The sequence below is a fragment of the Scyliorhinus torazame genome, chromosome 19, assembly GCF_047496885.1.
Source record: "Scyliorhinus torazame isolate Kashiwa2021f chromosome 19, sScyTor2.1, whole genome shotgun sequence".
In the NCBI taxonomy this organism is placed as follows: Eukaryota; Metazoa; Chordata; class Chondrichthyes; order Carcharhiniformes; family Scyliorhinidae; genus Scyliorhinus; species Scyliorhinus torazame.
The window spans coordinates 127,504,039-127,530,942 of NC_092725.1; the positions used below are offsets into that span (position 1 = coordinate 127,504,039).

The window sequence follows — 26,904 nt, forward strand, 5'->3', positions numbered from 1 at the left end:
CGAGTCTGCACCGGCTCTTGGAAAGAGCACCCTACCCAAGGTCAACACCACCACCCTATCCCCATAACCCAGTAACCCCACCCAACACTAAGGGCAATTTTGGACACTAAGGGCAATTTTATCATGGCCAATCCACCTAACCTGCACATCTTTGGACTGTGGGAGGAAACCGGAGCACCCGGAGCAAACCCACGCACACACGGGGAGGATGTGCAGACTCCGCACAGACAGTGACCCAAGCCAGAATCGAACCTGGGACCCTGGAGCTGTGAAGCAATTATGCTATCCAAAAGGCTACCGTGCTGCCCCAAACATCTACCCAAATATCTCCTAATATGGCTCAGTGTCAAATTTGTGAAGTACTTTAGAATATTTTAATGTGTTAAAACTGCTATATAACTGGAAGGATTCTTGAAATAAGTAGAAATATCCATCTCCATCCGGGACTAGTGTCTTTCAGTAGAAATTGGCCCTTGTTTATAAATGAAAATCTTTTTGATCTTTGCACTTTGTTTAGTCCGCTTATTTATGACTCGAGCACGATTTTGATGATTCTAGGTGGTTGAAATTTGTGTAGGAAACTATCCTTATATACGCAGTCATATTTAGTCTGAAGGAGTTCAAATTTATATTTGATAAAATACTGATCTTAAACAAGAAATCTTAGAGATTGCACTGGAATCGGTATTCTGTCTAGTATTATTCAGCCTGTGGTGTGCTTTAATCTTGCTATTTTCCGATAGGATCTTCCTATGCTCGAAGCTCTGTGGTTACAGCTGTGAAGTTTACGATTTCTGATCACCCACAGCCATTAGATCCTCTATTAAAGAACTGCATAGGTAAACGTGTTTATTTTCTTTCACGGATTCTGCTGGTATTAAAACCTTTGAATAGTTTTGAAATGTGTTTTGAATGTTTGGACATATTAAAGTTAAGTTGGACCTACGGGTAAGTGGTGATAATGGCTGCAAACGTTTGTGCACTCAATTGGACCAAAAACCTGTAGAATTGTACCGACACCCAGAGGATGGCAACTGATGTGTAAGTGGCTGATGATCTCTTTCAATAACGCTGCTGGAGCTAGTCCTTCAAGATGCTGAACACATGTTCAGTTGTGCGAGGTTACAGGAGGGAATTGGCTGGAGCATGGTGCGCCAAAATGGCACCATTGGTGTCAAATCAATGTGGCACCCTGGCATCATAATCAGCCTACTCTGTCCTGGTTGGCGTGAGCTGCACGCACATGAATGCCCTTCACCAATATGGCATCCGATGCAATTCATAGTGGATGACGTTTTGGTCCCAGGTTGGCAATACGAGTGCCCAAGCAATGGGGGCCACTGAGCTCAATTTGACGCCCATTTGTCTGACCAGAAATGGTGATGGAAGCAGAAACCGTAATAACCTGTAGAAGGGGAATTGGATAATACTTGAAAAAAGATAAATAATAAAGGAGCAAGGGAATGCGTTGGACTGGATAACTTCCAGAGAGATGACACGAGTGACGGGCTGATCATGGTGTTCTCTATACCAGAATACGGCACAACATCGTGGGCCGAAGGGCCTGTTCTGTGCTGGATTTTCTATGTTCTACTTTGTGCAACCTGTGTACATCCCATCAGTTGGGGATAGGGAATAGTACTTTGGCGATTTTCTGGGAAATTAAGAAATCTCCCCTGGAAGCCCAACGGGTAAACGCATGTCTGGTTTCACTGGGCGAATTAAGTTGTTTAAATCAGAAGACTGCAGATTCATTCCAGCTTTGTGCAGAGCGTAATGATGTTGGCTGGAAAGCTAGGGTTCTGTGGTTGGCTGCAGGACCTTGAGAAACGATGGGAGGGATAAAGGTTTGGGCGGGGGGGGGGGGGGGGGGGGGCGGGGCTGGTGGTGGTGAGCAGCAGCTAAACTTGTTACTGCTGATGTCAGTGGATTTAATGCCGGTTGGCCAAATTGCATGCATAGATATTGGGTGAGGACAGGTTTAGGCTGGGCTGAAATGTCCCCACTCATCATCATAGAATTTACAGTGCAGAAGGAGGCCATTCGGCCCATCAAGTCTGCACTGGCTCTTGGAAAGAGCACCGCACTTAAGCCCACACCTCCACCCTATCCCAGTAAACCAGTAACCCCACCTAACCTAAGGGCAATTTAGCATGGCCAATCCACCTAACCTGCACATCTTTGGACTGTGGGAGGAAACCGGAGCACCCGGAGGAAACCCACGGGGAGAACGTGCAGACTCCGCACAGACAGTGACCCAAGCCGGGATTCGAACCTGGGACCCTGGAGCTGTGAAGCAACCGTGCTGCCCCCAAACACCTAGTCTGCTGACATTTGCTGTGCATGCTGGGACATGAAGAATGGCTAATTGTGTGGGGACTTGGGCACTTGTCTCAACAAGAATTAGCATTTGTCGGGATTGCATGGTGCTCTGGTGATTTTAGAAAAACAAAATAGTGATGCATCAATTATTTAGTAATTCTTATTTACGTTACTTCCAGGTGATTTCCTGAAAACATTGGAGGATCCAGATCTCAATGTGAGAAGAGTAGCTTTAGTAACCTTCAATTCAGCTGCACATAATAAACCATCGCTAATCAGGGACCTCTTGGATACTGTTCTTCCTCATCTTTATAATGAAACAAAAGTTAGAAAGGAATTAATAAGAGAGGTTTGTATTTTGGTTTGAAAATGGTTGGGGAATTTATAAATTCTGCAAAATCTTAACTATCGTTCATCACTTTGTTTCTCTCTTTGCAAGGTGGAAATGGGACCATTCAAGCATACTGTAGATGATGGCTTAGATATTAGGAAAGCAGCTTTTGAATGCATGTACACGCTTCTGGATAGCTGTCTTGACAGATTAGACATTTTTGAATTCCTGAACCATGTTGAGGATGGATTGAAGGACCATTATGACATCAAGGTAAATAACATGAATGCAGATTATGTTGCTCAATAACAATTCGCTAAATTTAAAACAAAACTTCTCATTGGATGTCGGTTTTTCATGGATGAGCCTAGATCTTGGGCAGCACGGTAGCACTGTGGTTAGCACAGTTGCTTCACAGCTCCTGGGTCCCTGGTTCGATTCCTGGCTTGGGTCATTGGCTGCGCGGAGTCTGCACGTTCACCCCGTGTCTGTGTGGGTTTTCTCCGGGTGCTCCAGTTTCCTCCCATAGCAGGTTATGTGGATTGGCAATGCTGAATTTCCCTTTGTGTCCAAAAATGTTTGGTGGGGTTACTGGGTAACAGGGATAGGTTCGAAGTGTGGACTTAAGTGGGGTGCTCTTTCCAAGGGCCGATGCAAACTCGATGGGCTGAATGGTTGATTCTACGAGATGGTTGGCATTGGCCATTTTACCTTGAAGACATCACCATTATTGCACATTTTGCCAAATGTTTACCAATGCACAATCGCAGTAAAGGTTAGTGATAAGGGATCCCAAACTCTGGTGGTTTAACCATTCCCCCTCCTGCACAACCACTTCTCCTGAGCAGAGGGACGCTTGAGGCTAAAGATATCCTTTATTATAGACTAAATGCAGATCATGGCTCAAGAGCATATCATGCAATAGATTTGCCCACTGTCTAGACTTTGTTTTTGTGTGCTTATTATAGGTATTTTGAATCAAAGTATGCTAAGGCCGGTTGTATTATATTTTGGAAAAATAAACGCATGCATTTAGTATAACTTTGCAGAAAACTAGTTTATTGTCTTAAGCTTTTTTTAAAAACCTAACAGATGCTGACCTTCTTGATGTTAGTACGATTATCCACTCTTTGTCCAAGTGCAGTTCTACAGAGATTGGACAGGCTGGTGGAACCTTTACGTGCTACCTGTACAACTAAGGTAAAATTCAATATATAATTTAGAGGGCTATAGAAAAAGGTACATTTGTTGCCAGGCTATTTTTAGGCCCGTGAATAATCCACTGTTGTACTTGAGTGAAATCTGATTCTCATCTGAATTTATGGACATACTCCCAGTGCAGCAAGGAGGTTATGATTCAAGATCATAAGAAATAGGTGCAAATGTAGGCATTCGGCTCCTTAGGCCTGCTCCAACATTCAGTAAGGTCATGGCTGTTGTATCTTTGGACTAACAGTACAAATTAAATGGATTGCTGATTCCCCGATCAGGGGTAACCACCGGTTTGTCCCGGGGAAGATGGACGGGGGGTTCCAGAGCTGGCATCGGGCGGGGATTGGAAGAATGGGGGACCTGTTCATCGACGGGATGTTTGCGAGCCTAGGGGCACTGGAGGAGAAGTTTGAGTTACCCACGGGAAATGCCTTTACATATATACAGGTGAGGGCTTTTGTGAGGCGACAGGTGAGGGAATTCCCGTTGCTCCCGGCACAAGAAGTTCAAGATGGGGTGATCTCGGGTGTATGGGTCGGGGAGGGCAAGGTGTCGGAAATACACCAGGAGTTGAAAGAAGAGGGGGAAGCGCTGGTAGAAGAGTTGAAGGGTAAATGGGAGGAGGAGCTGGGGGAGGAGATCGAGGAAGGTCTGTGGGCTGATGCCCAAGGTAGGGTTAATTCCTCCTCCTCGTGTGCCAGGCTCAGCCAGATACAATTTAAGGTGGTCCACAGAGTGCACTTGACGGGGGTGAGGTTGAGTAGGTTCTTTGGGGTAAAGGACAGATGTGGAAGGTGCTCAGGGAGCCCGGCGAACCATGTCCATATGTTTTGGTCATGCCCGGCACTGGAGGGGTTCTGGAGAGGCGGGAGCAATATCTCAGGTGGTGAAAGTCAGGGTCAAACCAAGCTGAGGGCTAGCAATATTTGGAGTAGTGGACGAACCGTGAGTGCAGGAGGCGAAAGAGGCCGGCATTCTGGCCTTTGCGTCCCTAGTAGCCCGGCGAAGGATCTTGCTAATGTGGAAGGAGGCGAAGCCCCCCAGCCTGGAGGCCTGGATAAATGATATGGCTGGGTTCATAAAGTTGGAGAGGATTAAGTTCGCCTTGAGAGGGTCTGCGCAGGGGTTTTACAGGCAGTGGCAACCGTTCCTAGACTATCTCGCGGAGCGTTAGAGGAAGGCCGGTCAGCAGCAGCAGCAACCTTGGGTGGGGGGGGGTGGGGTGGAGGGGACGTCCCTGGGGGTGGGTGGGTGGGGGGGGAGGGGGGGGTGGAGGGGACGTCCTGAGGGGGGGGGGGGGGGGGGGAGGGAGGAGACGGGGACGTCCCTGGGGGGGGGGGGGGGGACTGCCTGGGAGGGTGGATGAGCAAGAGATAACATGAAGGGTTGGGGAAACTGTCACGTATGGGTGAGGGCCAGTGTACAAAGCTGTGTAAATATATCATTTTGCCATGTATATATCTTGCTCTGCGCGATTTCTCGTGTTTTTTTTGTTACGGTGGGCGGGGGGTGGTTATTCTTTGTAAGGGAGAAAAATTGTGTTAAAAAGCTTTAATAAATATATTTTAAATAAATAGATTGCTGATGTACGTGGATTATTAAGTAAGTCTTCACTGTACAAATGCTGGTACTAGACTTGGTTCCTAAAGAGACATTACACACAACAATAACCCACATATGTAACATCCCTCCCCTTTCCTTGTAAGGTCCAACACCACTAATAACTAATATGTTAAACAGTTATTTACACATATATATATATATATATACACAAATGCAAGCATTAAATTATTACATTTTAATAACTCAGTCAATAAGGTAAACGTTCAGGTGGGCTTATATTTTTCGCTGGTTCTCTGCGCGTTTCCGGGACTTTGTTATCCTCAACCTTAGATTTTCAGCTTCTCCAATAGATGTCTACTCTGGAAGGTGTTCCAGTCTCTTTTTCCAAGGGAAAGCTAGTGGTAGCAAGAACTTCTGGTGCAATCGCTTCTGTAGATGAACTAGAAGTTACACAGTCATATGACACAGACACCTCTTGCTGGCACTGGCACACTAGATCTGCATGCCATCTCCACATGAGTTTGTCTGTAGGTTGGACCCGCTTCAGTCAATACCTTCGCAGGGACCCACTTCTCACTAGTGGTCTTGCTGCGTGCTAATTCTTCTCCTTGCTGAAACGAGTGTTTCCTTGAGTTACTTTCTCGCCTCAAGATTTGTTACTATTAGTTTTGATCTACTATGTCAGATGACTCCTCTGGCAAGAGTAAATCCACGGTAGTCCTCAGCGTTCTTTTTATCAATAGCAAAGCTGGGAAACTTTTGTGTAATTGCATGGGACGTATCCCGGTATGTTGCTAAAAAGCTGTTCACATGGCGATGAAGTGAACCTCGGTCCTTTTAGCATTCCACTTTACTCCAGCAGGCTCTTGCTGTGTGGCCAGTTCAGCTACAATCTTTAAATTGGCTGTCCTTGCTCCTGCAATCAGCCTGTGAATGGCCTGTGTTTGCACAACAATGACACAACGGTTGCTGGGTAAACTTGGATCCTCGTATTTGCACCGAGCCCTGAACGCCATTGAAATGGCAATACTCAATGCAGTCTTCAGACTTAAATTTCACTCCATTATTAATCATCTCTGAATGACATCATTTTTCTAACCACACACCAAGCGACCTCTAATTGTGCTGTCTACGAGTCGCCAAATTCACAAAACCCTGTAAGTTGCTTGAGGAGTGCAACGAACTGCGCAATATTTGCCCTTTCTAACTGATTCCTTCGATGAAATCGAAACCTTCCTGCAATAATCAACGGCTTTGGTGCATAATGATCTTCTGATATTTTAACCAATTCTTGATACGTCTTATCCCTGGGTTTCTCAGGCTGAACCAAGCTTCTTAACAAATTGAAAGTTTTGCTTCCAATTGTACTTAGGAATGTAGTGACCTTAATATCTTCTGAAATCTTATTGGCTAGAATATAATAATGGAATCTTTCTGAGTATGATTTCCAGTTCTGAGTCTTCATCAAATGAGCCCATCATGCCAAACTTTCCTGCCATTTTTAATTGTACGGAATGCGCTCCCAACTCCCTTGAATTAATGGTCTAGTTAAATAAAGTTGAACTACCAATTTGGAACAGCGTTAACCCGCATCACATGCTATGAAAATCTTTTGTTCTGTCCCGCACTACCTTCGTGTACTGCACGTGGCGAACTCTGAAGCCTGAAATCCTTGGAGTGCCGGTTTAAAATTGGTATCGGCCCTTCCTTTGAATTTTGCCGCAAAACCCTTACCGGTTCCAATTCCAGGTGCGATTTTGACCTTCTGTTAATCTGTTTGATCGATTGGTCTGTTGAAGCAGCTCAACTCTTCTGCGTCCAAGTCCTGACCATCGAAGTTTGGCCTTTCGCCCTTCCCGCTGTAAATAAAAAATTCCTGATCTATTCCTCATCGCCAGTTTGCTTTTTGTAAACTGTTGTACCTTTAGATTAACAGTACAGAAGAAATAGATTGCTGCTGCAATGCGTGGGTTGAATTCAACATTAACTAAGTCTTCACTGTACAAAAGATGGGTACTAGATGAAGGGCAAAAGTTACAAAGTAGCCGATGACGTGTCACATGACTTCTTAAAGAGACGTTGCACACAACTACAGAAACCCACACGAATAACAATGGCTGATCTAATTGTGGTCTCAACTCCACTTTCCAGTAAACTTTGACGTGTGTCCAACTCAGCCTTGAATGACAAAACCTTAAATGCTGTCTTCGGTAGAGAATTCTGAAGACCAATGACCCATGGAGAGGAAATCCCTCCTTTTCTCCGTCCTAAATGGGAGATCCCTTATTCTGAAACCTTGCCCTCTAGTTCTAGGTTCCTCCTCGAGGAGCAACATTTTTTTCAGCATCTGCCTTGTCAAGCCCCCGCAGAGTCTTATGTTTCAATAAGAGCACCTCTCATTCTACGTGCGAGTGAACCCAACTTGCTCAACTTTTCCGCATAACACAGCCCTTCATCCCAGAGGGCCTAGTGAACCTTCTCTGAACTGTCTCCAATTAAAAAATTATTGGCACCCATCCATCTCAGGTGACAATGGACTGTGCCCAGGGTATATGAACATTCTTATTGTGGTTGTAGAAGTGGATTTGTGAGTGACAGTCCCTTCTGCAGCTGACAAATGAATACTGTTAGCCAGAGGTTGACTGGTGCTTTTTCCTTCCAGAAGGCTGTTGTTTCCTGCCATCTGGTCATTTCTATAGTGCTCTGCTTTTTCCGTCCCCCCCCCCTCCTAATTGCTTGTCCCCAGGCACTCCAGATAGCAGCAATGATTCTTGCGCACCATAGAACATAGAACAGTACAGCGCAGTACAGGCCCTTCGGCCCACGATGTTGCACCGAAACAAAAGCCATCTAACCTACACTATGCCATTATCATCCATATGTTTATCCAATAAACTTTTAAATGCCCTCAATGTTGGCGAGTTCACTACTGTAGCAGGTAGGGCATTCCACGGCCTTACTACTCTTTGCGTAAAGAACCTACCTCTGACCTCTGTCCTATATCTATTACCCCTCAGTTTAAAGTTATGTCCCCTCGTGCCAGCCAAATCCATCCGCGGGGAGAAGGCTCTCACTGTCCACCCTATCCAACCCCCTGATCATTTTGTATGCCTCTGTTAAGTCTCCTCTTAACCTTCTTCTCTCCAACGAAAACGACCTCAAGTCCATCAGCCTTTCCTCATAAGATTTTCCCTCCATACCAGGCAACATCCTGGTAAATCTCCTCTGCACCCGCTCCAAAGCCTCCACGTCCTTCCTATAATGCGGTGACCAGAACTGTACGCAATACTCCAAATGCGGCCGTACCAGAGTTCTGTACAGCTGCAACATGACCTCCCGACTCCGGAACTCAATCCCTCTACCAATAAAGGCCAACACTCCATAGGCCGCCTTCACAACCCTATCAACCTGGGTGGCAACTTTCAGGGATCTATGTACATGGACACCTAGATCCCTCTGCTCATCCACACTTCCAAGAACTTTACCATTAGCCAAATATTCCGCATTCCTGTTATTCCTTCCAAAGTGAATCACCTCACACTTCTCTACATTAAACTCCATTTGCCACCTCTCAGCCCAGCTCTGCAGCTTATCTATATCCCTCTGTAACCTACTACATCCTTCCACACTATCGACAACACCACCGACTTTAGTATCGTCTGCAAATTTACTCACCCACCCTTCTGCGCCTTCCTCTAGGTCACTGATAAAAATGACAAACAGCAACGGCCCCAGAACAGATCCTTGTGGTACTCCACTTGTGACTGAACTCCATTCTGAACATTTCCCATCAACCACCACCCTCTGTCTTCTTTCAGCTAGCCAATTTCTGATCCACATCTCTAAATCACCCTCAATCTGCAGCCTCCGTATTTTCTGCAATAGCCTACCGTGGGGAACCTTATCAAATGCTTTGCTGAAATCCATATACACCACATCAACTGCTCTACCCTCGTCTACCTGTTCAGTCACCTTCTCAAAGAACTCAATAAGGTTTGTGAGGCATGACCTACCCTTCACAAAGCCATGCTGACTATCCCTGACCAGTTCCCATCCCGGTGAATTTGAAGTCATGATTGCAGACATCCTTATATTGCAGATGTGGACAACCTGTTTATCACCAATAGCAAACTTTCCATCGAGCATGGCTTGGGGAATGCGGCCTTCACCCATTTGGCTCACATTACCCGGCCAACAGAGTCGCCACTGACTCGAGGGCAAACATGCTGGGAACCACTGAACGCTGGTTTATTTCTATATTTCTGTCTTGCCAGGAGATGCTGAATGTTCATCTGAGGCAGTGGAGCTGGAAGCTGTTCTGCTGCTTTACTTGGCTTTCATAAGTTCTCCATCCCTTGCTACTGTAAAGGAGGGTGCTGAGAACATACACCTGGTACACGCACAGCTTTGTACTTTTGGTTAGTTTGCTCGATCCATACTCGACTTCTCAACTTCGACGTGACAGCTGCGGCCGTCGTAATTCTGGTGCTGATTTTGGCCTCGGGCCAAGCTGTGGTATTCTAGAATCTATGATTTTAAGTTGTCGATGACCTTCAGAGTGAGGTTGTCTGTGTTAATGGAAGGTGGAGTCTCTGCATCTTGGCTCGGGAGGGGGGGGGTTCCTAGCTTCGCACAGGGTCACCTTGGCAGGTATGCTTTTTTCAAACGCTAAAATAATTCAAATTGAAGGCAGTTACCGTGAAAAATATAAACTCAACAATTTATATCCAGTGTATATATGCTAGAATATAAAAAAGATGGAGTTAATAACTTGGGAATTTTATTGCAGCCATTTTATAGATGAAGGAATTGGATTAGGAATTGGTACCAAGTTGCTAATGTTTACAATGTTTGGTAAAATGCTGGCAGGGTTGTTTGTTTTTTTAACTTTGAAAAAGTAAACTAGTGCAATAGGCCGTGCTAAGGAATATTCTAGTTTTCTAAGAATTTTCAAGAAGGTTGACTTCATATTGACTGCAGGTAAACAGGATCCAAGCTCCCACCCAACGCCGAAACCTGAACAAGCAGCGATGTGACTAATGTTGCATTGCATACTTTACAGCAGTACAAAATGTGCACTGTTGTTGACTTGCAAATTACCCCCTATAATTACAATAACATTTTAGCAGATTATGGGATCTGTATTTGCAGCTCAAGCTCTAGGCTTTGGCAAGTAAGATTGGGAAATTTGATACATATATAGATCTGACTGCTTTTTTAATTAATTAAGATCTGTATTGAACGGTGGGAACAGAATATAACTGCAGCTAACAGATCTTTAACAGGATGTTGTGGCTAATATTGCACATACTGGGATAGTTACACCAAAAGGATTTTGGTCAGGTTTCAGTTGTCCCTGTTCTTGGGTTTAAAAATATGAGACAGATTTTTATTACACTTTATGATGTCCAGAGTTGCACAATGAAATCAAGCGGGCATCATGCAACATGAAAAAACAAAGGAATATTGAAACTTTATTACTTGCGCTTCTCCCGGTTTCCTCCGACTGCACAAAATTTTGGAATTCTTTCAGTTTTTCAGCCAATGAGATTGCTTTTTTTTTAAAAAAACCCAGAAAGTTAATTTCTTTAAAGTCTTACGATGTTAATGGTTTGATTTGTTAGGTAAAAGCTAATTCGGTCAAACAGGAGTTTGAGAAGCAAGACGAACTGAAGCGCTCAGCCATGAGGGCAGTTGCAGCACTACTGACCATTCCAGAAGCAGAGAAAAGTCCACTCATGAGCGAGTTTCAGTCTCAAATAAGCTCCAACCCTGAGCTGGCAGCCATCTTTGAGAGCATCCAAAAGGACTCGTCTTCTACAAGCTTGGAGTCGATGGACACTACCTAAATCTTTTCTTCCAAAGAAGGAATCTTTAATTCTTGTATTGATGTTATGCACTGAAATCTCAGTCAGTACGCAAGCAAAAAGAAAATCTCTACTTTGAGCTTTAAGCTTATGAATTCATTTTTACTTTCGTGGAAATTCTAGTTTTTGTTTATTGTTGCTTTTATAGTAGTTAACTCAGAAAGTCATTGTAGTTAAAGTGGAAAAAATAGTGTAAATTACACAGAACATTTTGTTATACCACACTCAATTCATCAGTATTTAAAAGGCAATGCATTTGTAGAAGTAGATTGTGTATAGGTATGCAATAAGGGTTTTTGGTGTGCTGAATGAACTTGGAATATAAATGTGAAATTTTACTCCAAGATCTTTTCTTTCCGGAAACTTCATGCCATTCACTTTTTATTATGTAATTTTTTTTTTTTGCAAGGAAAAAAATGAGAAAAAAATGTCTGTTCACCTGTCTACTGTTTTTGTTTCAGCTTGCTAAACAATAGTTAAAGAACTCTGCTTTGTGAGATTTATGATATTAAAATGGTTGGCACAGTTCTTAAATCATAGGTTGGTACTTCCAATTTCTTGGGATGGCAAATTATTTCCATGAATGCATTGATACTGAATGGGACATTCCAAAATGTATGTTCTGTAAAATTGTGTTTTGTTTAGAATACAAAGCTTGAATTCAAAAGATGATTTTATCCTGTGCACCGCTAATGCCTTCCTGGTTTTGTTTTATTGGTCTTATTATAGTTTACATTTAATTAACTTTTTCAAGTAAAGGTAGAATAAACCTGCACTAAAAACTGGGTCCAACGGAAATTAATAGGTATGTACTGAATGAGAAAAACGTAATCTGCCCGGATGCTCCCAAAGTTGGAAAAGCTATACCACTTTTAAGCTATTTTGTAACCCTCAAAAAAGCTATTGCGCAAAACAAAAATACTTGGATGGAAATACTTGGTGCGGGAATTGGGGGAAACATTAAGGAAGGTGAGCAGGCAGTAGTTGTTTTGGATAATGGTGGCTTGGTATTTGAAGGAAGTGCACATGGTGCATAAATATTGTTTGTGGGGGCTGATGACACAATCATCAGCTGCCTCTTAATTCTGCCCATGGTGTTCGAAGGTTATGTACGTTGTTTTCCTGTGGAACTTGCCATATATAAATAATCTTCATTTGATGGCAATACAAACCTAATTGAAAAAAGCTTTGCAAATTGTCCCCTCTTAACCACTGTACGCATCCCATAGTTTCACTTCAATGTTTAGCATTGTAGTAGCAATGTTCAACATATAATATGTTTCATTTAAGAAATCTAATGTTAGCCACAAATATTCTGTCAGATAATGGCCAACTTGCATTCTTATTCTCTTGTCATCAAGCAAGCTACTTTCTGTATGTTTCAACTGGTCAGTGTTTTTATTTAGGCATTCTTCAATAATACCTGAATTTCTGTTTCGTTTGAAATGGCATCAATTTATCAGCATCGAATGTTTATCCATTATTGCATTAATTTCCCTTCTGGAATGTGCTGTGTGGTCTGGTCTGAGAAATAGATAACTTTATTTCTCCAAAAGTTGGAATTTTGAAAGCTCCATTGAAAGTAAACTTGCACAACAGCTGGACCCTGAAGCATAATTAGTTATGTGACAATATCTGGACTGGGATTGATGATTTTTGTGCTTCCTATCCATTTGCAATACATCCGTTTAATTTGGCAGGGGGTGGTGGGGAGAATGCATTTTACAGAAATGAGTCGGGGTTTGAAGATCCCCAAAAATTTGTCCGTGTGTTGGTTTGTAGAATATTTAAAACCTTAATTCTTTTGATCAAACTGGAATTTTATGTTGGGAGTTTTGCTTAAATGTGTACCGAGGCTTTTTTTCTTGTTGTTGCTTATTTGAGTATTATGTGTATCACTGCCGAACTTTAGGTTCATTCATTATATCTGTACTACAGAATGATACCTCGTGTATGCTTACGTGTACACGATCTGTACTTTAATATGCACCCCGGACTGGTGCTTTGTTTCCTGCAAGCAGTCATTTGAAATTTTTCTGGTGTGTTAGTCATGCACTATAATGCTTGAGGTGGCCAGAGACACTAAAGACTTTGATGTAAATGGCTGTTGTATACATCAGAGATCAATAGTCTGTGAATGTCAATTTTGCTTTTGGCCGGTGGAGCTCACTGCTGCCTATGGTGCTCATGAATTATGCATTGATGCCTTTGGTCTATTCTTTGTAATTGCATGTTTTAAGATTAACAATTCTGTAAAATGGGAACTGGTTTAGTACACTGGAATTCTCATGTACTTTTATTAGGTGCTTATTGAATGGTTATTTTCTAAACTGATCTATTTAAACGATCAATCCTGATTAAAATCATTGTCCCATTATTGCATAAAGACTAACAACACTTGATAAAGAAAAAGCTGATGAAAGGTCTTCTTTCAACTAGTTTGCTTCAACAAACATTGGTGAATAGAATCAAGTGGACTTCTAGTTTCAGTTGTAATTGACGCACAGTGGAGCTTTTGTTCATTCTAAAAAGCGATGTGCATAAAAATGTTGCTTCAAAAGCTACATGCCCAGTTGCAGCAAAGGGTAATTTCACATAATAGTGTGATTTATTTGAAAACTAGAAAAGGGTATACACAAGTTAAGAACTCCCATCCTCTTCAAAATCCCTGTCACATCTTAAGTTTACCAAAATATTGTGCAACCATTGACGTGAAGTTTAAATGTAGTCACTGCAGTTATGGTGGCCATTTTGGTGTGCAGCAACTTGATTTGTTTGTAATGATGGTACTCACCATGTCATGCAATCTTTTCCATCCATCTGGAAAAGTTGACATGCAGTGTTTTTAATCCCTTCTGGAAATTAGCACTTCAGGCATTGCAACACCCAGGCATAGCCACCTCACCAAACAGTCCAAAGGTGTGCAGGACAGGTGGATTGGTCATGCTAAATTGTCCCTTAGTGTCCAAAGATTAGGTGGGGTTACAGGGATAGGGTGGGTCAGTGGGCCTAGGTCAGGCGCTCTTTCAAAGGGTCTGTGTAGGAATTCTCATAGCCTAACCAGGGTGTACTATTTACAGGGGTGACTGCAGCAAGTTGCCACTGCTTCCTTGGCAGACCTCCCAACTCCATGATCTCCAGCAGTTAGGCCAAGGATGTCAGGTTCTTAATGTGAGTGCCTCCAAGGGGCTGGTTTAGCACAGGGCTAAAGAGCTGAGTTTTAAGGCAGGTCAGCAGCACGGTTCAATTCCCGTACTAGCCTCCCCGAACAGGCGCCAGAATGTGGCGACTAGGGGCTTTTCACAGTAACTTCATTTGAAGCCTACTTGTGACAATCAGCGATTTTCATTTCATTTCAAGTTGCATACCATCCTATCCTGGACATTATGCACTGTTCCCTTACAGCTGGTTAAAACTGTAAATCCAACCATGTTTGGGGATTACCAGCACCAAAGGGACTGCAAGGGTTTGAGAAGGAGGCACACCACTGCCTTCCCAGGGCAAGTAGGCAATAAATGCTGAATTTCCTGAGAATGAAGATTATTCAATGTTAATTTGTGGGCCGGGTATGGGTGATCAATACACTGCTCACTAAAACCAAAAGCTTTGTGACAGTTGCCTGCTAAATGACCATTGCTTTGTACAAAATAGCGCTGGTGCTGCTGAACCTTAACAGAGTGGAATTATTTTGCAATTCATTTAGGTAGTGGCATTGTGGAGAGAACATGCTGGAGGGGCAATTCCCTGGAGCCTCAGGAAATCTGCTAATCTTTGGAAATGCAGTACCCCCGTTAGAGGAAATGAGACAAAATCACCTGTCAAATCAAACCAAGCATGGGTGGCTCTAAATGTCGCTGTCGGTGGCTTATGCCGCTGATCAGCCTTGCGGATAAAAATGAGCAGCAGTGGTCCCTTGCTGCTGGGGGAGTTTCTCCCTCCTCCTGTTTCTTATGAATTGCACTACCAACAAGTTGCACCAATTGATATGTGTGGATGGTGCAGAGTGTCAAGAGGTGCAGGCTCACCTGACTGCTGTACCTTCCAAAAGAACAAGAGGGGGACTGCAGTGACACTATTATGGTAGTAGATGATAAAATAATGTTGAAACAATTGCCCCAAACGCTACCACTGTACAGTTGAGTGGCAATATGGCAACAATGAGAATCGGTGCAGAAATAATTTCTGAATGTTCCCATTAATGCTCTTTTCAATTTTTTAATTGTATATATACACAGCAATAAAATAAAAATCAGCTGAGTTGTAAAAATGGGTACATGATCCATTCCAGCCAGGGCCTGGAGGTGAAAATAACTCCAGCATCCTTAACAGCGACTGGAAGGGACGCCCACAGGAACGTCGTCTCTGATTGTCTGCTCGACTGATGATCTGCGGCAGCAATTATCTCTAACTCAATCCGCTTCGCCTTTCCCCCGGCATTGCCAGTATTTGCTGCTGTGTTTCATAGGAGCGAGAGCAACTTTCCACTTTCTCGGTGCTCACACAATGTTCTTACGATTTAACCCAGCTTCAGTGAAAGAGTGCACTGTGTAAAAAAAAAAAAATGCGTTGAAGTCAGTGAAGCCAATCTGTGACTAGTTGGAGCAGTCATGCTTGAAAAGTCCACGATGCCAGGGAGGTCAGTGAAAGATGAAAGTGGTGGTAGTTGTCAGTGTGATCCTGTGAATGAGTAAATGATGGGGTACAACGAGCGATCATAGAGCAGTTACCAGTGGAGGCTGGTTAGTGTGTGAGAGAGAGGAGGTAGTGAGTGATTGCAGGTACTGCATGTTTCTCAGTGGGAGGTGGCTGATACCAGGGGAGGGTGATCCCAGCAACTCAGTGGGGGGTGGCTGACTGCAGCTTGTGTTCAGCGCCACAATTGCAAACCTTCACTGCACAAGGGACTCTGCAAGGGGGAAAAAAACAGCCGGGGGAACTGTTCTTTAGCCAGTGTTTCCAGAGTGAAGCTGCAAGCCTGGGGTGACGGTCTGTGCCCAGATCCGGGAGGAAACCCCCTTAACCCAGGCTGCAGTCCGGGCAAGTGTTGGCCAACCAGGTAAGTGAGTGGAGGATGGTGTTTTGTTTTTATTTTTCCAGCCTCTCTTGTTTTTAATTATGGAAAGGTGGTTACAGTGTAATGCTGGAGTGGGATCACCCAGAAAGTTACACTTTCATTCGGAAAGTGACAAATTCTTGTTCACACCAGTTTACTGGCACAACCTATCCACTGGTTTCTGGCACTGCAGTGTACCCTTCAACAGCAGTGAGGCTCGGCTTAGTTGTACCGACTGAGATTCCCTTGGAACTGGAAGACTTGGAGTTATTGGCGATCACTTGGGGATAAAAAAAACTCACTTCTTTCGCCACATCAAAGGCATAATAATCTCTTTTTCACCGGCCACTGATTAACTTTACACCGTACAATGGCAGACTTGATGGCGTTTGGCTTTTACAATGAACCACCTTATTCGATTATCACTTCTCACAAATGTCTGTGTTAATTGTGAAAATTATACCTCGTTCTGCAGAGAACACTGAGCTGTTTCAGGACATCTGAGATTTCGTAAATAACAACTTTAAAATAATAAACCTCGGGTTGGAGGTGAAGGTGACCACTGATCATCACTCTCAAACCTTGTTTGTCAGCAAATACCTTTGTAAAATCTGACACCCTTGTCCGAAGAGAGTGGGGTGCTTCTTTCCAGCAAATGTTTATACTTAAAGCAATGCCCTTATAAAGAACATAAAGAGGTTGGAGCAAGAGTAGGCCATGTGGCCCCTCAGTCCTGCCGCTTCATTCAATCCAATCCTGGCCATCTGATCATCTTTATTAGTGTCACAAGTAGGCTTACATTAACACTGCCATGAAGTTACTGTGAAAATCCCCTAGCTGCCGCATTCTGGCACCTGTTCGGGTACACGGAGGGAGAATTCAGAATGTCCAGCACATCTTTCGGGACTTTGTGGGAGGAAACTGGAGCACCCGGAGGAAACCCACACAGACACGGGGAGAACGTGCAGACTCCGCACAGACAGTGACCGAAGCCAGGAATTGAACCCGGGACCCTGGCGCTGTGAAGCAACAGTGCTAACCGCTGTGCTACCGTGCCGCCCATTTTGATTGTGGCTTTGGTGACCAGTCTCTTGCCTGCCTCCAAAACCATTAACGCCCTTGTTCACCAAATCGCTGTCCAATTCGGCCTTGAGGAGATTCAAGGCTGTGGACGCGATATCAAATGACTAATGACCCACTGAGAGAAGAGATTTCTCATCTCAGTCATAAATGGGAGACATCTTATTTTAAACTGTGCCCATGGTTCTGGACTCCCCCCACAAGGGGATACATCCTCTCAAAATCCACCCTATTAAGTTCCTTCAGAAACTTTTATGCTTCAATAAGATCACCTCATTCTTCTGAACCCCAATGGATATAGGCCCAACCGTCTCAACCTTTCCTCAATAGACAACCCCTTCAAAACCAGAATCAGCCCAGTGAACTTTCTCTGAATCGCTTCAGGTTCATGTATATCCGTCCTTAAATAATGAGACTGAAACTCTACACAATACTCTAGGTGCAGTCTCGCAAATGCCCTGTACAGTTGCAGCAAGGTTCCTACTTTTATACTTCACCCTCTCCCCACCCCCGCAATAAAGGCTAACACTCCAATTGTCTTCCAAATTATTTGCTGCAATTCACATTCGAGGACACCAGTCTCCCTTAGTACTGCGGCATTCCATAGTCTTACGCATGGCTGGTCAGATCCCAGCAGTAGCTAAGATGCTGGACCAGAGCCACAACGTTTTTAAGTTTTAATGCAGTGCGGAAAATCGATTTGTCCCAGGTGTGATAGCATAAGAAATACGGCTTGGTTATTTTATAAACAAACTTTATTAAAACAGAAGAAAAACAATATTTAAACTTCAACCATAACAAAAACATATTACATGCAGTTTCTTAACCATAACACACAAGTTCTCATTAAACAGCACTTAAAATGAACATGCAGCTCCCATTCCACTTAGGCAGGCAAAAGTAATACTTGCATTTATGAAGCATTTTTCTGTCACAATGAAGATTTTTGAGAACCCTTTTCGAAAGTCGGTGTCTGGAACAATGTTTTGTGGCCTCCCTCTCAGTGGCTTTTCAAATCCTTCTCCTCCCCTGTTCAAAACAGAATTCCATTTCTCTCTATATGAGCTATGTCCAGCCTATCAAACAAAGGTTCTCTTCTGGGGTGTTCAGAATTGAACCCATCAGCATTGTCTTGGCTGTTTGATTTCCCACTCCCGTTTATACAAAAGAACAGAGCCATGCTATTGGTATGTAACTAACCTCCCATTGATAGTTAAAGAGGGTAATGGGCTGATGGCTGATCAGCCAGGAATGCCCCAAAGGACAATGGATCTTGAGTGACTCACCCTTGCTGAACAAGTGCATTAGTTAGTGGGAACAGGTAGTCCCACTAATGAGTTTAAGTCTGAATGGGACAGTGTAACTCAGGCCAGGTGTGGGTGAATCCTTCTGACTACTGCAAGCAGTTTTTATTCCCTCAGTCTGTTAACCACTAAATTAACCACTTTGATCTCATTCCTGGACCCAAGTTCCAAATATTTCCCTCATGTAACAACAGTCTCTTGCCATTAAATACTACTTTTCTATTCTTCCTGCCAAAGTGGCAATCTCACATTTTCCCATATTATATTCCAACTGCAAGGTGTTTGCCCTCTACGTTAATCTGTCTATACCCCGTTGCAGATACTTTGTATCCTACTCACAACTTGCTGATCTACCTATTTTTGTACCATCAGCAAATTTAGCTACAATACAATTACGTGCCTTCATCCAAGTCATTAATATCGATCAAAAATAGTTGAGGTCCGAGCATTCACCCCTTGTTACAATTTGCCAAATTGCAAATTCCTCATCCTGGCTCTTTGTTTTCTGTTAGTTGCCCAATCCTCTATCTATGCTAATATCCCCTTTGTATCTGCACCATGAGTGTTAGTGACACCATTTTAAGATTCATATTGTTGATTGTTATGTTTTGTTTTATTAATTGTGGCAAGGTATTGGAAGTTTCATATGCATAATGGATGCAAAACATCACAGTACCATGCACTTAGCTTAATTAAATTGTAAATATGTTTAATATTCTAAATATAATAAGTTTAGCCCTCTGCAAATGTTTTATCCAACTACGATAACTAGTTTGCTTTTATATTTATCCATAGTTTGTAATTAATGTTTCTCTGATATTTTATGCAAAGTGCAAATAATATTACCAATTTAATTTAAATCTTTTGAGTAACTTACCTCATCAGCATTTTGTAAAGTCTCAATTCTTTGAAATTCAGGAAGTTTAGGGGAAAATATTTTCTTTTGTTAATAGCAATGCTTTGTTAGCCCTCTTGTGAAGGTACAGTTTCGTGAGTAGTCGCCTTTATTCTGAACTTTATCCACATATGACCATTCCCCATACTTGTATCTAAACTGCAGATTGACAAAAGTTATTAGATTTCATAGAATTTACAGTGCAGAAGGAGGCCATTCGGCCCATCGAGTCTGCACCGGCTCTTTGAAAGAGCACCCTACCCAAGCCCACATCTCCACCCTATCACCATAATCCAGTAACCCCACTCAACACTAAGGTCAATTTTGAACACTAAGGGCAATTTATCATGGCCAATCCACCTAATTAAGCACTGCGCTGGTCAAGGAGACACAGCCTGAGTGAGTGAGACACAGACAGAGTGAGAATTTGGTAATTTGGTGCAGTGAGGTAACCAGGAAAGGTAAGTGGTTAATCTAATTGTGCTGTTTTTCAGTTAAAAGTGCAGTGTAGATTAGTGTCTGATTGGCTGAAGCTGCCCCCACCCTAATTCTGAGGCAGTTATCTGGCAGTCACCTGAGGCCTGTTAAGGAGCACAAAGGTACACATTGTATTCTTCTCTTTGAAGTTTTAGTGTGAGTCATCCTAAAGTCTGTATAAAAGACGGACAGAAAGCGCACTTAGTAAGCATTGCGCTGGTCAAGGAGACACAGCCTGAGTGAGTGAGACACAGACAGAGTGAGAATTTGGTAATTTGGTGCAGTGAGGTAATTCGGTGAAGAGTGGGAGAAGGTGCTTTTTCCCAACTGTTTTGTTCTCTCTCTTTCTTCGGGCCTAATTTTGGGAGCCGTTCGGAGGAGGAGGAGCAGTCTCTGTGAGTATAAAAACCTAACGGCAACTTCCTGTTTTCCAGTTGGTTTTTTTCCCAAAAGTGATGTCAGAGGGAAGCTGTGATCTGATTGGTTGATAGCAAATCTGCCCCAATTTAAAAAAAAAAACACAGCTAAACTCATAAACTTAAATTAAACTAATTAATTAATTAGTGATGGCTGGTCAGGTGATGTGCTTGAGCTGCTTGATGTGGGAGCTGGCAGATCCCATTGCGAGCTGCAGCGACCACATCTGCAGTAAGTGTTCGCTGCTTGAAGAGCTCCGGCTCAGAGTTGATGAGCTGGAATCTGAGCTTCAAACACTGAGGCACATCCGGGAGGGGGAGACTTACCTGGACACTGTGTTTCAGGAGGCAGTCACACCTGTCAGAGTAAGTAGTTTAAATCCTGCCAGTGGCCAGGGACAGCAGGGTGTGACTGCAAGTCAGGCAGGTAAAGGGAACCAGCAGCCAGGAACTCAGGAGCCTCAGCCCTTGACCCTGTCCAAAGGTATGAGGCACTTGCTCCCTGTGTGGATGGCGAACAGGGCTGCAGGAAGGATGAGTCAGCTGACCGAGGCATCATGGTTCAGCAGGCCATTCAAGGGGAGGGAGTAAATAGGCAAGTTGTAGTTGTAGGGGATTCTATTATCAGGGGGATAGATAGTACCCTTTGTGAGAAGGATAAAGAGTCCCGCATGGTATATTGCCTGCCCGGTGCTAGGGTGAGGGACATCTATGACCGGCTTGAAAGGATACTGGAGAGGGAGGGGGAGGATCCAATTGTTGTGGTCCATGTCGGTACCAACAACATAGGCAAGTCTAGAAAAGAGGACCTGTTTAGAGATTATAAAGAGCTAGGATTCAAATTAAAAAACAGGTCCTCAAGGGTCATAATCTCCGGATTACTGCCCGAGCCACGAGCAAATTGGCATAGGGAGGCAAGAATAAGGGAAGTTAACACGTGGCTGAAAGAGTGGTGTGGGAAAGAGGGGTTCCTTTTCATGGGACACTGGCATCAGTTTTGGGACAGGGGGGACCTATACCGTTGGGATGGTCTCCACCTGAACCGAGCTGGGACCAGTGTTCTGGCGAAAAGAGTAAATAGGGTGGTCAATAGGACTTTAAACTAGCGATTGGGGGGGAAGAGAAAGTCAGGGAACCAAGAGGTGAAGTAATCAGTGGGAAGCGCAGCTGCTTAGGAATACAAAAAAGCACGAAAAGACAGAACTCAGGAGAGGTTACGATAGTCCCCATCTCACAAAATATGACACACTGTATGGAAAGGCTCAATAAACCAAGGACCACCACACTAAGAAAACAAAAAGGGACGGTCAATAGAGAATTAAAGGTGCTATATTTAAATGTGCGCAGTGTACGGAATAAGGTAGATGAGCTTGTGGCCCAGATTGTGACTGGCAGGTATGATGTGGTAAGCATCACAGAGACGTGGTTGCAGGGGGTTCAGGGCTGGCATTTAAACATCCAGGGATTCACAACCTATCGAAAAGACAGAGAGGTGGGCAGAGGGGGTGGGGTTGCCTTGTTAATTAGGAATGAAATTAAATCAATAGCACTAAACAACATAGGGTCAGATGATGTGGAGTCTATGTGGGTAGAGTTGAGGAACCACAAAGGCAAAAAAACCATAATGGGAGTTATGTACAGGCCTCCTAACAGTGGTCAGGACCAGGGGCACAAAATGCACCACGAAATAGAAAGTGCATGTCAGAAAGGCAAGGTCACAGTGATCATGGGGGACTTCAATATGCAGGTGGACTGGGTAAATAATGCTGCCAGTGGACCCAAGGAAAGGGAATTCATTGAATGTTTACAGGAGGGCTTTTTGGAACAGCTTGTGATGGAGCCCACGAGGGGACAGGCCATTCTGGACTTAGTGTTATGTAATGAGCCAGATTTGATTAAAGATCTTAAAGTAAGGGAACATTTAGGAGGCAGTGATCATAATATGGTAGAATTCAATCTCCAATTTGAAAGAAAGAAGGTAGAATCAGATGTAAAGGTGTTACAGTTAAATAAAGGTAACTACAGGGGCATGAAGGAGGAACTGACAAAAATCGACTGGGAGCAGAGCCTAGTGGGAAAGACAGTAGAACAGCAATGGCAATAGTTTCTGGGAGTAATTGAGGACACAGTACAGAGGTTCATCCCAAAGAAAAGAAAGGTTATCAGAGGGGGGATTAGGCAGCCATGGCTGACAAAGGAAGTTAGGGAATGCATCAAAGCAAAAGAGAAAGCCTATAATGTGGCAAAGAGTAGTGGGAAGTCAGAAGATTGGGAAGGCTATAAAAACAAACAGAGGATAACAAAGAGAGAAATAAGGAAAGAGAGGATCAATTATGAAGGTAGGCTAGCCAGTCACATTAGGAATGATAGTAAAAGTTTATTTTAATACATTAAAAACAAACGGGAGGCAAAAGTAGACATTGGGCCGTTCCAAAATGACGCTGGTAATCCAGTGATGGGAGACAAGGAAATAGCTGAGGAACTAAATAAGTACTTTGCGTCAGTCTTCACAGTAGAAGACATGAGTAATATCCCAACAATTCAGGAGAGTCAGGGGGCAGAGTTGAATATGGTAGCCATCACAAAGGAGAAAGTGCTAGAGAAACAGAGGTCTAACATTTGATAAATCTCCGGGCCCAGATGGGCTACATCCTAGAGTTCTAAAGGAGATAGCTGAAGAAATAGTGGAGGCATTAGTTATGATCTTTCAAAAGTCACTGGAGTCAGGGAAAGTCCCAGAGGATTGGAAAATCGCTGTTGTAACCCCCCTGTTCAAGAAGGGGACAAGGAAAAAGATGGAAAATTATAGGCCAATTAGCCTAACCTCGGTTGTTGGCAAGATTCTAGAATCCATTGTTAAGGATGAGATTTCTAAATTCTTGGAAGTGCAGGGTCGGATTAGGACAAGTCAGCATGGATTTAGTAAGGGGAGGTCGTGCCTGACAAACCTGTTCGAGTTCTTTAAAGAGATAACAAATAGGTTAGACCAAGGAGAGCCAATGGATGTTATCTATCTTGACTTCCAAAAGGCCTTTGATAAGGTGCCTCACGGGAGACTGCTGAGTAAAATAAGGGCTCATGGTATTCGAGGCAAGGTACTAACATGGATTGACGATTCGCTGTCAGGCAGAAAACAGAGAGTTGGGATAAAAGGTTCTTTTTCAGAATGGCAACCGGTGACGAGTTCAGTGTTGGGGCCACAGCTGTTCTCTTTATATATTAACGATCTAGATGACGGGACTGGGGGCATTCTGGCTAGGTTTGCCGATGATACAAAGATAGGTGGAGGGGTAGGTAGTATGGAGGAGGTAGGGAGGCTGCAGAAAGATTTAGACAGTTTAAGAGAGTGGTCCAAGAAATGACTGATGAAATTCAACGTGGGCAAGTGCGCGGTCTTGCACTTTGGTAAAAAGAATAGAGGCATGGACTATTTTCTAAACGGTGATAAAATTCATAATGCTGAAGTGCAAAGGGACTTGGGAGTCCTAGTCCAGGATTCTCTAAAGGTAAACTTGCAGGTTGAGTCCGTAATTAAGAAAGCAAATGCAATGTTGTCATTTATCTCAAGAGGCTTGGAATATAAAAGCAGGGATGTACTTCTGAAGCTTTATAAAGCATTAGTTAGGCCCCATTTAGAATACTGTGAGCAATTTTGGGCCCCACACCTCAGGAAGGACATACTGGCACTGGAGTGGGTCCAGCGGAGATTCACACGGATGATCCCAGGAATGGTAGGCCTAACATACGATGAACGTCTGAGGATCCTGGGATTATATTCATTGGAGTTTAGGAGGTTGAGGGGAGATCTAAGAGAAACTTACAAGATAATGAATGGCTTAGATAGGGTGGACGTAGGGAAGTTGTTTCCATTAGCAGGAGAGATTAGGACCCGGGGGCACAGCCTTAGAATAAAAGGGAGTCACTTTAGAACAGAGATGAGGAGAAATTTCTTCAGCCAGAGAGTGGTGGGTCTGTGGAATTCATTGCCACAGAGGGCGGTGGAGGCCGGGAGTTGAGTGTCTTTAAGACAGAAGTTGATAAATTCTTGATTTCTCGAGGAATTAAGGGCTATGGAGAGAGAGCGGGTAAATGGAGTTGAAATCAGCCATGATTGAATGGTGGAGTGGACTCGATGGGCCGAATGGCCTTACTTCCGCTCCTATGTCTTATGGTCTAACCTGCATATCTTTGGACTGTGGGAGGAAACCGGAGCACCCGGAGGAAACCCACGCAGACACGGGGAGAACGTGCAGACTCCGCACAGACAGTGACCCAAGCCGGGAATCGAACCTGGGACCCTGGAGCTGTGAAGCAATTGTGCTAACCACCGTGCTACCGTGCTGCCCTTACAGTATAAGAGCACCTTAGTTGAGCAAAAACCTGTCAACAAACAGCAAAAGTCCCTTTTAAAATAGAAAGAAACATGCAATTTACAAAAAATCTATTCAAGGAATGTGGGCTTCGCTAGCTAGGCCAACATTTCCTGCCCTTGAGGAGGTGTTGGTGAGCTGCCTTGTACCGCTGCAGTCCATGTGGTATAGATGCACCTGCGGTGCCTTTTTGTGTTATCTGGGCAAATTTCCACATTGCTGGGTCGTTTAGCAGCTTGACTTCAACTTAAAATTTTACAAATTCTAGTAACAGAACTTCACCTGCCAGTGGCTGTTAACTAGCATTTAGTTGCAATCATTTGCTTTTGAATAGGTGTTCTTAACCAGCTGTAGGTCAGTTAAGTCATCACCGGGAACTTGGGAACAGTATAAAAGCAAGGGGGCCTGGGCAGGGCGCTTCTGAATAGGAGCGGCATCTGAACGGAGTGGCTTAATTGGGGACTTGGAGACGACCTACTATATAAAATCAATGTATATAAATGACTGATGAATATAGATAATAAGAGTTAAGTTACAGCTACAGGAGTTGACCTGTGAGGGAGCAGCGGTGTGGAGCAGACTGTTCCCAACACACTGTATAGGTAGTGGATAAGTTATTTTCTCCACTTCAGAGATTCATTAAGGAAAGAGTTCTATCTTTAAAAATAAACATAAATAAATTTAAGCTGGGCATGAATTTAAGGTAAGAGTCTTTTAACTAAAGTTATGGCAGGGGAGCTCAGTCCTGTGTGTTGCATTGCCTGCAGCATGTGGGAATTCATAGACTCTCCTTGCTGCCTGGATGATCACATGTGCAGGAAGTGCCACCGGTTTGTCCAACTTGAGCTCTGCGTTTCAGAGCTTGAGTGTCGGCTGGAGGCACTGAGGTGCATCCGCGAGGCTGAGATTTACGTGGATCGCATGTTTTTAGACGTAATTCCACAGCTTAAGGAAATGCATTCAGAGAGGGAATGGGTGACCATCAGTCAGAGGAAGGGAGGCAGGCAGGTAGTTGGGAAAGCCCCAGAGTGCATCTGAGGCAAAAACCATTATTCTGTGTGGGAAAATAGTGGGAGTGACAGTTCCTCTGAGATTCATAGCACTCTGGGTGTCTCAGCTGCACAAGGGGGAGGAGTAAGATTGGAAGAGCAGTAGTGGCGGGACACAGACAGGGGCACAGACAGGTGTTTCTGAGGCAGCAGATATGACTCGAGGATAGTGTGTTGGCTCCCTGGTGCCAGGGTCAGGGATGTCACTGAACGGCAGCAGAGCAATCTGAAGGGGGAGGGTGATCAGACAGAGGGCGTGGTTCACATTGGTGCCAACGAGATAGATAGAAAGAGGGATTGGGCCCTGCAACAAGAATTAAGGGAGCTAGTAGCAGATTGAGAATCAGGACATAAAAGATTGTAATCACTGGGTTATTCCCAGTGCCACATGCCAGTGAGTATAGAAATAAGAGTTTAGAGCAGATCAATGCGTAGCTGGAGAGATGGTGTAGGAGGGAGGGCTTTAGGTTCCTGAGGGAGGGTTTCAGGTTCCTCGATCACTAGGTTAGTTTCTGGGGAAGGTGGGGTCTGTGCAAGGGTTCCACCAACACTGGAATGGGACTAATGTGCTTGCAGGGAGTTTTGGTAGTGCAGTTGGGGGTTTAAAACTAATTTGGCAAGGGATTGGGATATGGAATAGGGGTAGAGTAGGGATGACGCAGAGCCGAATATAGGAGACACATCAAGTCAGTCTGGAAAGCTGAATGATTATAGACAAGTTAAGGCACAAGGGAGAAGTATGAGAAGGCTGGATGTCATTTATTTTAATGCAAGGAGTCTGTGAGTAAGGCAGATGAGTTGAGGGCGTTGATTAACATATGGGAAGATGATATTATTGCTATAGCAGAGACATGGTTGAGAGAGCGACAGAACTGGCAGCTCAATATTCCAGGATCTAGAATCTTCAGGCAAGATGGGGGGTGTGAAAGAGGAGGTGGTGTTGCAATATTGATCAAAGAGTCAAT

At 43.8% G+C, this 26,904-nt stretch overlaps 2 protein-coding genes across 3 annotated transcripts in view; both read left to right on the plus strand.

Moving 5' to 3' along the window:
- Positions 1-13,681, plus strand: part of cand1 (cullin-associated and neddylation-dissociated 1) — a 34,812-nt gene extending 21,131 nt beyond the window's left edge. The window contains exons 10-14 of the mRNA XM_072485193.1: positions 744-839; positions 2,502-2,671; positions 2,762-2,926; positions 3,746-3,853; positions 11,053-13,681. Of these exons, the coding sequence (XP_072341294.1) occupies positions 744-839; positions 2,502-2,671; positions 2,762-2,926; positions 3,746-3,853; positions 11,053-11,277 (764 nt within the window). The 3' untranslated portion in view covers positions 11,278-13,681. The remainder of the gene's footprint in view (positions 1-743; positions 840-2,501; positions 2,672-2,761; positions 2,927-3,745; positions 3,854-11,052) is intronic.
- A 2,490-nt stretch (positions 13,682-16,171) lies between these two features.
- The window catches only part of LOC140396507 (uncharacterized), a 42,438-nt gene continuing 31,705 nt past the window's right edge, over positions 16,172-26,904 (plus strand). For both annotated transcript variants that reach the window (XM_072485194.1, XM_072485195.1), the window contains exon 1: positions 16,172-16,351. The gene's annotated coding sequence lies outside the window, so the exon portion shown is untranslated. The remainder of the gene's footprint in view (positions 16,352-26,904) is intronic.